At 34.3% G+C, this 11,525-nt stretch overlaps 2 protein-coding genes across 2 annotated transcripts; one reads left to right on the top strand and one right to left on the bottom strand.

Moving 5' to 3' along the window:
- The first annotated feature begins 584 nt into the window (after positions 1-584).
- Positions 585-6,147, top strand: LOC126734856 (cytoplasmic phosphatidylinositol transfer protein 1). Its single transcript, XM_050438638.1, has 6 exons — positions 585-778; positions 977-1,125; positions 5,192-5,288; positions 5,342-5,413; positions 5,462-5,716; positions 5,773-6,147. Exons 1-6 carry the CDS (start codon positions 728-730, stop codon positions 6,013-6,015), a joined length of 867 nt encoding a protein of 288 aa, XP_050294595.1. The 5' UTR covers positions 585-727; the 3' UTR covers positions 6,016-6,147.
- On the bottom strand, positions 6,143-7,794 carry LOC126734776 (actin, cytoplasmic 2-like). Its single transcript, XM_050438503.1, has one exon. It carries the CDS (start codon positions 7,785-7,787, stop codon positions 6,588-6,590), a length of 1,200 nt encoding a protein of 399 aa, XP_050294460.1. The 5' UTR covers positions 7,788-7,794; the 3' UTR covers positions 6,143-6,587.
- Positions 7,795-11,525: the final 3,731 nt, after the last annotated feature.

Here is an 11,525-nt window from a genome sequence, read left to right as displayed (position 1 = left end):
TGATGTACGGAAAGCGAACAAGATGATTATATGATTAGTTCGAAATCTTAAAAAATCAATTTTTGGTGAAAAAATCGATACGGGGAGGATGTACCCGAAAAATGAAAAAAACCCAAATTTTAAAGGGCGATATCTCGGCTTCTATGGGCACTATCGGGAAAATTCAAACGGTTGTAACTTAGTTTTCTCCTTCCAAATCTAATGAGAACTGGTAGCTCTCATATTAGCCGAGATAACGCATTTTTAGAGCCAACTTTTGGGCTGAAAAAAAAGGTCGAAAAATTTCTTTTTCCGAATTTTGAAAGTGCATACACAATTCAATTAAGGCAAGTCAATTCTCTTCAGTCCACATGACAAGAAAATATTAATAATACTAAAAATAGTTTATTTAAGTCGTTCTGAATGCTTCTTCCTTGAACCTGCCACAAGCTGCACTAATTTTTATTAACTTTTATTAGCGTCGAGTATCGAAAGGTAAACATCAACATTTGTGAAATAAAACATCGATGGCGCAAACATCAAATATCAATGTTTCAAAACCATCGATAAGCATCGCCCAGCACTAGCAGTCACCAACTGTCAAATTCAGCTGATTCTTCTGTCAAATTCAGCTGAATGTTTTTTTAAATTTTTGAAATTAGATCAAAAAAGTTCATAATTCAAAATTTTAAAAATTAATCATTAAAACCGCTGATTTTAATCTAAGAAGCGTTCTCAATAAATTACTATGGTGCTAACAAAAGAATATCGCATATGTATGCCATTAACAGTGGAAGAGGTAACCTCCATAAGTTATTTTTATAAAATCAATAACTATTATTTAACTTAATGATATTCGGCAAGAAAAAGGATTACACGGCCTAGTTTGGCTAAGTTATTTTAGAGCTTTGGAATAATATATTAAATGCTATATATATTTACAAAAATTCCATCCCACACCTTATATAAAAAAACATCAAAACTCCATTTTTCTTAGTATCGAATTGGTCAGCTCTACATGATTGCCAGACATAGTTTGGAACAGTCTGGAGATGGAGAAGGGGTAGAAGTAGTTGAAAATAAGAAGATTGAAGACTCAACTCATGGAAAGGGCCAGTACACTGAAAAAAGAATACATTTATCTAAGTAAGCTAAAATCTGTCTTTCTTTTTTTTCCCTGGAAGCAGTTGCCTTAAGAACATTGGTTCCTAAATAAACCAATTAAATCAAGGAGTTTGATTGTCCCATATTTAGCAATTAAGTTTGATATATACAGGGTACAAAACTATACAGGGTGAATCGTTAGGTCGTTTTATGAAAAAAAGTTCCTATGAGCGTATGTCGGGAGTTGCTTTGTTTCTGAGATACAGGGCGATGAAGGTTCAAAAAAATTTATTTATTTATTTATATTTATTTATACACGGGATCAACTCCATTACAAAAAATATATATATTTCTGAAAAAGAAATAAAAGCTATACTACCTAACCACTAATTACTAATTAACAATAATTATCAGACTTAATCTTAATACCAAGGATAATTAAACCGTTTTACAAGTAGTAACAATATTCTCTCAAAATCAGAACAATTAACAATGCAAAATTAGCTAAGAAAAAACAAAATATATTATCAATGACAATGATCAAATGTATTTCAAATCATTAATCATGGAGCAAAATTAATTCAAAAAACAAAATCCTACAAACTCTTAATAAGACTCCTAAAATGCAATAAGGAAATTCCCAAAACTTCAATTCCAGTAGAGTTTACCAGCCTCAAGGTCCTTTCGACAGGCGTGTGCATAGCATAGTTGGTACGATGATAAGGCAAAGAAAACAATCAATTTGCCCTCAGATTACGGTATGGAATATTAAATGAAATCCTATTAAGTAGTTCGGGACAAATCACAAGGCCATTCAAAAGTTTATAAATAAAGACCAAATCATTCTCAGTGCGTCTCTTAAGTAAACTCCGCATATTCAGCAAGTTCATTGCTTCATCATAACAATGGTCATTAGGAACTGGAATGCGAAGTTTATAAAGGCAGAATTGTAGAAATTTATTTTGAACCCTCTCCAGTGTCATACAATTATTTATGTACAGAGAAGACCAAATCATTGATCCATACTCCAACAAAGAGACAACAAGTGATATGTACAACATTTTGCAAGTTTCAACTGACAGATCCTTACAATTGCGCAGGACAAAACCAAGGACCTTAGATGCTTTAGTTATAATAGTATTTACATGGGTATTAAAATTCAATTGTTCATCAAAAAAGATACCAAGGTCCTTTACTATTTCAGTGTACCTAAGATTAATATTATCAATAGTATAGGAGGAAGTTACTCGTTTGTTTCTTTTGTAGAAACTAATGTAACTGCATTTACCCACATTCAGAGCCAAACTATTACCAACACACCATTCACACAATCTATTCAGATCATCTTGCAAGAGAACCATGTCTTGTTCTGAACTGATCACCCTATAAAACTTTAAATCATCGGCAAATAACAAAAAATCACTATTTTTAAAGCAAACCAAAATATCATTAATGAAAATATTGAACAACAGGGGAGAATAATGACCACCCTGTGGAACCCCAGAGGTCACACTGATAAGATGCGACCTAGCATCCCCAATTTGTACCTGCTGAAATCTGTCAGAAAGAAAACTTGCAAACCAGGCCACCAAACAATCTGAAAAACCAAAAAGTCTCAATTTTTTTAATAATAAGCTATGGTTGACACTGTCAAATGCCTTGGAAAAGTCTGTATATATTACATCCACTTGTTCACCCCCCTCCAAAGCACTTAACAGAGCACCCTGATACAGCAACTAGTTTGTAATAGCAGACTTGCCACGACTGAAGCCATGCTGTTCACTTAACAGAAGTTCTTTGCAATAAAAATTAATTTGGTCATAAATAAGACTGTCTAGAAGTTTTGGGATGGCAGACTGTACACACACACTCATCAAAATAACGGTATTTTAAAAATACTATAACTATCCTTAAACCAATTTGGTTGAAATTTGGTGTAGTTATTTGAAATTATAAGACGCTTATTTAGCTGTAACTAGATTGAAATTATTAGGTCCAGTGGCGTGTCAGTGGGCACCACATGCTTATTGTTGAGAAAAAAACAAGGCCAATAATTAATTGTTTTGCAGCTTTTTATTTATTTTTGTATTTAAGCAACTAAAAATACAACTTTTTCGTATCTTATCTTATTATCTTCATATCTGGCTTTGTTTTCGAGAAAAAAAATTTAAAGTATCTAAAAATTATCCATGGACGACAACATGAAATAAAAACCAATTAATTCGATAAACAATTTCGACCTTAAAGTAAATGAGCAAAATGCCCACCTTCTGATAAAATACACGACTGCAAACGATTTGTCATGGAGTGTCTGACACGCTCGAAAATACCTGAGGTATCCCTTATGATATTGCAATTGACAATTATCCGATTCCTCAAGTCATTCACATCTAGAACAGGAGTTTTATAAACAAGAGCCTTCAGATGGCCCCATAAATAGTACTCCAGGGGATTCATATCAGGACTGCGAGCCGGCCAATTTTGAGGTCCTGCACGTCCAATCCAGCAATTAGGGTAGATGACGTCGAGATCCTGACGAGCAAGAACACTGAAATGAGCTGGAGCCCCCTCGTGCATAAACCACATGTTGACTCTTACTTGTAGGGGTACTTGTTCTAATAAAGTGGGTAAATGGTGTTGCAAGAAATCCGTGTAGGATTCACCTGTTAATCTTGCCGGTAAAAAAATGGGCCAATTAGTCACCAATAATTCCTATCCAAACGTTCAGCGAAAATTGCTGCTGAAAATGAGTTTGTCTAATAACGTGGGGATTTTCGTCGGCCCAGAAATGATCATTGTGGAAGTTCATAATAGCATATCTTGAAAAATTTGCCTCGTCCGTAAATAAAATATTTGGTAAGAAATTATTATTGTGTGTCATCATATGAATCAACCACCTGCAAAACATTAATCTTGGATGAAAATTCCGAGGCAGTAGAGCTTGTTCACGCTGTATGTGATATGGATGCAGGAGGTTTCTTTTTAGAACTTTCCAAATGGTTTTTGAACTGACTTCAAGCTGCAGTGCAATCTTCCTGATACTATTGGAAGGATCTTCTTCTATCGCATCAAGTATAGCTTCTTCCAGTTCAGGCGTTGTTATAGTTTCTGGTCTTCCACCACCCAAATTTTTATTAAAACTCCCAGTTTCACATAATCTTGCATGTAGTTTTCTAAATGTTTTTGCACATGGAATTACTCTGTTAGGATATCTGTCCTGGTAAATTCTTCGTGCTTCTTCCGCATTTCCATTTGCTAATCCATAAATAAAGTGCATGCCGGTCATTTCATGGTTAGTAAAATTATTAAGAAGAATGATTTAGCTAATTGACAGCTGAATTTTACTTATAGCAATTCTATCACTGTCAGCTGGTCTGCAAAGCAGGTAGGTACAAAGGAGGTACTTGAATGGACTTACCAATTATATGTCATAAGAAGCAATGTATTTGTTATTTTCTTGTATTTCAAAAATCTGATAATAAAAATCGTAGAAGTTGAATGTTTATTATCATAGTAAACAAGACACAAGAGACCAAAAAGTCGTGCATTGGAGGGTGGACATTTTGCTCATGTACTTTAAGGTCGAAATTGTTTATCGAATTAATTGGTTTTTATTTCATGTTGTCGTCCATGGATAATTTTTAGAATGAGTTAAAGATACTTTAATTTTTTTTCTCGAAAACAAAGCAAGATATGAAGATAATAAGATAAGATACGAAAAAGTTGTATTTTTAGTTGCTTAAATACACAAATAAATAAAAAGCTGCAAAACAATTAATTATTGGCCTTGTTTTTTTCCCAACAATAAGCATGTGGTGCCCACTGACACGCCACTGGACCTAATAATTTCAATCTAGTCACAGCTAAATAAGCGTCTTGTAAGTTCAAATAACTGCACCAAATTTCAACCAAATCGGTTTAAGGATAGTTATAGTATTTTTAAAATACCGTTATTTTTTTGAACCTTCATCGCCGTGTATCTCAGAAACAAAGCAACTCCCGACATACGTTCATAGGAACTTTTTTTCATAAAACGACCTAACGATTCACCCTGTATAGTTTCGTACCATAGTTAGGAAACACCCTGTATATAGGAATAATTTTTTAGTCGATTGCCCTATTGGATCCAAGCAATCATACCTAAAATATTTTATGTCACTGAAAAAGCATGGAATTATTATCCATACACCATTACAGACTATACTGTAAGTCCTAATGTAAAATACTCTCCTCACTTTATTGAAATCTCTCTTTTCAGTGCTCTTTTATACCAAGATTTCATATATCTATACAAACCAAATATGAAAATAATCCTGGAACTACTGAAAATGTAAGTTGTGTATTTATTATTAAGAATTGGACTGATATAGAGTTTTAGTGTCTTGATTTACCACCAGAAAAGCTGGCAGAAAGGATAGTAGAATCCATTGATATTGCTTATGATGAAGTTACTCCAAAACATTACAAGGAAGAAGAAGATTTAAGATACTTTAAGTCTAAAAAGACTGGCAGGGGTCCTCTTGTGGATGGCTGGAGAACAAATTTCCAACCAGTCATGTGCAGCTACAAACTTGTTGATGCTTACTTTGAGGTGTTTGGGTTGCAAACCAAAGTAGAAGAGTTCATACATTCAGTGAGAGAGTTTTTCAAGTGCTAACACCTAAAATACTTTATATTGTTTGTTTCTAGTGCATTCGTGAAATATTATTACTTGGTCATCGGCAAGCGTTTGCCTGGATGGATGAATGGATTGAAATGACCATGGAAGATGTTAGAAAGTATGAATCACAACTTCAGCAACAAACTAACTCTTTATTAAAAGAAACTTCCCATAAAGTGGCTGAGGAGGGTGCTAGTGAGAGTTTAAGTATACCAGTTACACCAAAATCACCTAAAAGTCCTTCAAAAAAAGGGTATTTTGGGTGGTTTTAATTATGTTCCTTAATTCATTTTATAGTGATTTGGAAAAATACCTCAAACGTTTTACTGATAACTTGGTTTTTTCATCACTGCCCCTTTTATTTGAAGTTGCTTCATTATGTACAAATAAATTACTAAAGAGTTTTTGATTTTTATTTGACTCTGACAGTTTGTTTTTCCTTATTTAAGGGGCACATCCATTCAACAGAATACAATTGATTCTATCTTTTATATTAGGAACAGTAATAAAAAGTTTCAGATTATCAGTTAAAAAAATAATGCATAATAATAAGAATATAAATTCAACAAAGAGATTCTGTGATTTATATAACCAAATGCATTGGAGAAATCGATATAAATAACATCTACGGCTAGTCTAACATCTACTTCTCTCTTCTAGTTTCCAAGTAAGTGCCTATATAAATTTTGAAAGCAAGATTTCGTTTAACAGAATCAAAAATCAGATCCCAAATTATTGTGATTAATGTCTATAAAAAGTGATAAAAATTGAATCAGGACCTGGTCTAGGACTAAATTTCTGTATTATATTATGCAATATATCAATTGTTTAATGATAAAATGAACTAAAAGCACTTTCTGTGAACAATAGAAGGTCCGGATTCGTCATATTCTTCTTTGGAGATCCACATTTGCTGAAAGGTAGATAGTGAGGCCAGAATCGATCCTCCGATCCATACGGAGTACTTCCGCTCTGGAGGTGCGACAATTTTAATTTTCATGGTAGGTGGTGCAAGGGCAGAAATTTCCTTTTCCATACGAGCGGCGACACCTGGGTACATGGTGCTTCCTCCAGACAGAACCGTGTTGGCATACAAGTCCTTCCTAATATCGACGTCGCATTTCATGATTGAGTTGAAAGTTGTTTCGTGGATGCCAACGGATTCCATACCCAACAATGACGGTTGAAATAAAGCTTCTGGGCACCGGAATCTTTCGTTTCCGATCGTGATGACTTGACCGTCGGGCAGTTCGTAGCTTTTCTCCAAAGAGCTGGAGGTGGCGGCCGTCGCCATTTCCTGTTCAAAATCTAAAGCTACGTAGCATAATTTTTCCTTGATGTCCCTAACGATTTCCCGTTCAGCGGTGGTGACGAAAGGGTATCCACGTTCAGTCATGATTTTCATGAGGTATTCGGTCAAGTCGCGACCGGCCAAGTCCAATCTGAGAATGGCGTGTGGAAGGGCGTAACCTTCATATATCGGCACAGTGTGAGAGACTCCATCACCGGAATCCATAACAATCCCTGTGGTACGACCTGAAGAATATAGAGACAAGACAGCTTGAATGGCAACATACATAGCAGGCGTGTTAAAAGTTTCAAACATTATCTGAGTCATTTTTTCCCTGTTGGCTTTGGGGTTTAATGGTGCTTCGGTGAGCAGCACGGGGTGTTCTTCTGGGGATACACGCAGCTCGTTGTAAAAGGTGTGATGCCAGATTTTCTCCATATCGTCCCAATTGGTCACGATTCCGTGTTCAATCGGATATTTTAAACTTAGGATACCTCGTTTGCTCTGAGCTTCGTCACCGACATGGGCATCTTTTTGGCCCATACCGATCATCACGCTGTGATGTTTTGGACGGCCGACTATGGACGGGAAAACGGCACGAGGGGCGTCATCTCCAGCAAATCCGGCCTTGCACATACCGGAACCATTGTCTACCACCAAAGCCTGAATTTCTTCTTCACACATTTTGTTTTTCGCACACACTATATGTAACGCACAGAAAGGGGTCGTTCTGCTATTTAATTGGAATATCATATAATCGTCTCTTAAATAGGCATGGTACTCGCGGTAAATAAAGGATGTGCGGTTACAATTATATTCCAAAATATAATTAATGTGAAATTCATAATATTGCTGGATCTTTTATTCAAATGTGAATGTATATAGCCACAGGCAAAGATTATAAATAGTTGACACATATATATAGCGTTTATCGGGTAAGGACCGTTTCAGTTTATGCATTTGTGGTTACATATATGATTTCCCTAATAACTCTTTATATTTCATGAAGATCCAGAATGATCTCCGTTTCAGAAAATTAAATATTTCTAGCATATTCGCTAAATGTCAAATTGATCTTCCACAATGCCCTGTTTTGTGATTTTTCTAGATGATAAGAAATATCTCAAAAAATAATATAACATAATAATAAACGTATTTATTTAACGTAAAATATAGTTACACTAATTTGCATAAATAAATTTTATTCTTATTAATTGGCGAAGTCTAGCCTGGGGCTACTCAAACTTAACCTCGTTAACAGAGTTTTCTTAAGACACTAAGTAGTATAAAAAATAAGCAAGTAGGCATCAGCGCTTTGTATAGATATGTAAGAAATCATATATATTTCAAACTTAAAACGTACTGCTAAAATGGAAAAGAAGAAAAGCGAAAAATACAAATAATAAATAATTCACCCCTGGCAGATATGCAAAAAGAAAGAGTTAGTGATGGGTCAGATTATAATTTTCTATCTGTTTACCGAATATTAAGGTGTTTAACACATATTTAAATTTATTCGTAGGATAATACCTACACTGTTATACTATCAGGCAACGAGTTTTACAGCTTTATAGTATTAAATAGCAACCGCTTTAAAAAAAAAAGCTGTCTTATGTTTAGAAATAATAATAATGGCTTTATTTCTGGTATCTCTAGAGGGTATGTTGGAATTGGTTTTTATTTTTTCTTTAATTAATAGGGATATAAATTTTAATTTAGTAAACATACTTTGGATTTTTAGCTCTCAGATTGCATAAGACAAGGACCGTAAACGACATCTGCATAATTAAAGTAAGACAAGACAATGCGTTTCGACTAATTTCTTTTTTAAATCAAAGCTTAATAAAATGTGACGGTTGTTAATTATATATTTGTTTTAAAGAAATATATGTTTTCTGAATAAGATTTTAAATATGCATTTCAAAATTTAATTGATTGTTGCTCGTCACTACTAAATTGTATGGTTCCTGGCCGATCTCAAGCTTTTTTCCTTGAATATTTACATTATTTAGGTTGAGAAATATATTTTAACGTTTACCAAAGATAATTATACTAACGAACGAGTTTACTATTATTTTCTTTGCTTTTACTTAGCCCAACAAATTGTTCTCTAAGCACTCTTCATATGCCTCAATAATGTCGCTCGAGACTACTGTTAACGTTCTATTAGTTGAATGAGCTATAAGCGAAAACCATTTTGAAAATCAGGAATAACAGAATTCAGGTTAAAATAAGAGAAACATTTGTTTATATTACACCTTTGCCAGGATTTTAGACACGGCAAAAGATTATCCGCAAATCGTTAAGCGTTCGTGGATTGTTATTCTTTGGTAGAGGAATCCCTATACTGGTCTTCAAGGAATCCGGAACAAATTTTGTACAATACATAAATTTACAATATTGGTGATGTAAATAACAGTAAAAGGGCTACATTGCCGTTATAGCATCAACGCCACACAAGCGTGCTCATGATTTTTTTGCACGGGTCCAATTTACATTTTTTGGGAGGATATTCACACACGCAATTTGTGCATAATTTGGCATTCTTGATGAATTCGATCCGTTTTTTAACCATTACTCACTTTAGGAAAATCTTCGCAAACGTAAATCGAATGATCGGAAGATCCTTAACTGACCTGGAGGCAAAAAGTTGCTTGTAATGTCTCTTGCCCTGTCTATCATCTTTCTTTCTTATCATCTCGTAAATTTTATGTTGGTGTTCTACTCTACTAAAAAATCAGCTCGATTTGTTATAAATATTTTTAGATCCTTTAATGTAGGTGTATTCAATGTGATCGAATATTTTTCCTATTCGCTTACTGTATTTTGATCAAGCTTGGAAGTTTCTATATAGATCAGTCTTTAACTACTTGATTTAATTACTCTAGTGAGCTAATATGCTTTGATACGTCATCTGATACTTTTCAAATCATGAATGAAGATTCCCTTTGAATGTTTTCTAGTGTAAACAAAACTTTAATATGGTTATGAATTAGTAATTTAGTATTATTGAAATGATTGTTATTTAAGGTTTTTCATGCTACTATATTTATATATTTGATGTAAACACAACGGATTTTATATGCAATGAGTGTGTTGATTCAACAGTGCGTCTTCTTTTTCGCAAAAAACGTATTTAAAATATTTTTTGCAGCAGATATAATGTCAAAATATGGCGTATCCAACCATAGTTTCGATAGTTCAACAATTCAGGAATGGTTTAACATGAACCGATTGCATCTCAACGCAGATAAGACCAACAAAGTTATTTTTACTCTGAGACCAGCTGACATATCAACGGATTTTTTTATTAAGTTTCTGGGAGTTTCATTGGATCATCTACTTCACTGGCATTCCCACATTAATATTGTTGCCGGAAGGCTTAAAACATCTATATGTGCCCCTCGTCGCCTAGCTAGATGTTTATCTGAATCTGGTTTAAAAACAGCCTATTTTGGCACCTTCCATCCCATAGCCACATATGCTATTCTAGCGTGGGGTCATGCCCCACAAACAAAAAGGTTGTTTTTACTACAAAGAATGGCAATCAGAATTTTGAGTAGGCTGGGTTGCAGGGAGGATTGTAGATCTGTTTTCTCTATGAAGGGAATACTTACCCTACCTTCCGTATATATATTGGAAAATCTTTTATGGGTACACAGGAATAGGGATCGGTATAAAGTACATGGTGATATACACAACTATGGTACTAGAAACATAAATAGGCTAGTTTCAATTTACCAACGCTTAACAAGGTGTCAGAGTGGTCCCGGATTTCTAGCTATTACGTTATACAGGGTTTCCGGAAAAAGGAGGCCAATCCGCCGGCCACATAGGGTGGACCAAAATAATGCGACTTTCGTTATGCCATTTTATAATTGGGCGCTCGGTATTCAATATACAGGGCGTCAAAATGAGAAATATAAAATCGTTTTTTTAAAGTAAGTCGACTGTTTCATAAAACAATACATTAAAATTTGGTGTGAGGGGGTTTGTTGGAACGAGAAATTGAAATCCGTTCACGGATTCGCTATACCTTGCAGAGGGCGCTACCTGCGGTATATTGCATGTGTTTTCTACCCCTGTATAATAAAGTTCTAGTAAAAAATTCTAATTATCCAATCTTTTCTTGTAAAAAAAGTATTCTTAGTAAATGTCGTCCTGAGAATCCGTTTATTAGATATCTTAATTTTAAAATCTACATACATTTTAACAAGTTAAGAAAATAAACATACATTATTTTTTCTAAATTAATGCTAAATTACTTATTATAATAAAAATCGTAGAATAATGACCCAAAATTATTTGTTCTACGTAACGTCCCTTCATTTGTATACACATACGAGCCCTCTTTATTAAAAATCTAAGGCTTTGAAAAATATTTAGTTTCAACCTGAAATGCTCTCCAGCTGCAATAATTCTTTCCCTTAAATGATCCTCGTTTAAAATCGAAACCATATACACCAAGTCTTTTACACATTTCCGGGCTGA

This window comes from Anthonomus grandis, chromosome 1, assembly GCF_022605725.1.
Source record: "Anthonomus grandis grandis chromosome 1, icAntGran1.3, whole genome shotgun sequence".
Classification (NCBI taxonomy): domain Eukaryota; kingdom Metazoa; phylum Arthropoda; class Insecta; order Coleoptera; family Curculionidae; genus Anthonomus; species Anthonomus grandis.
The sequence above is the reverse complement of the archived record's forward strand: the minus strand, read 5'-3'. Positions and strand labels throughout refer to the sequence as shown.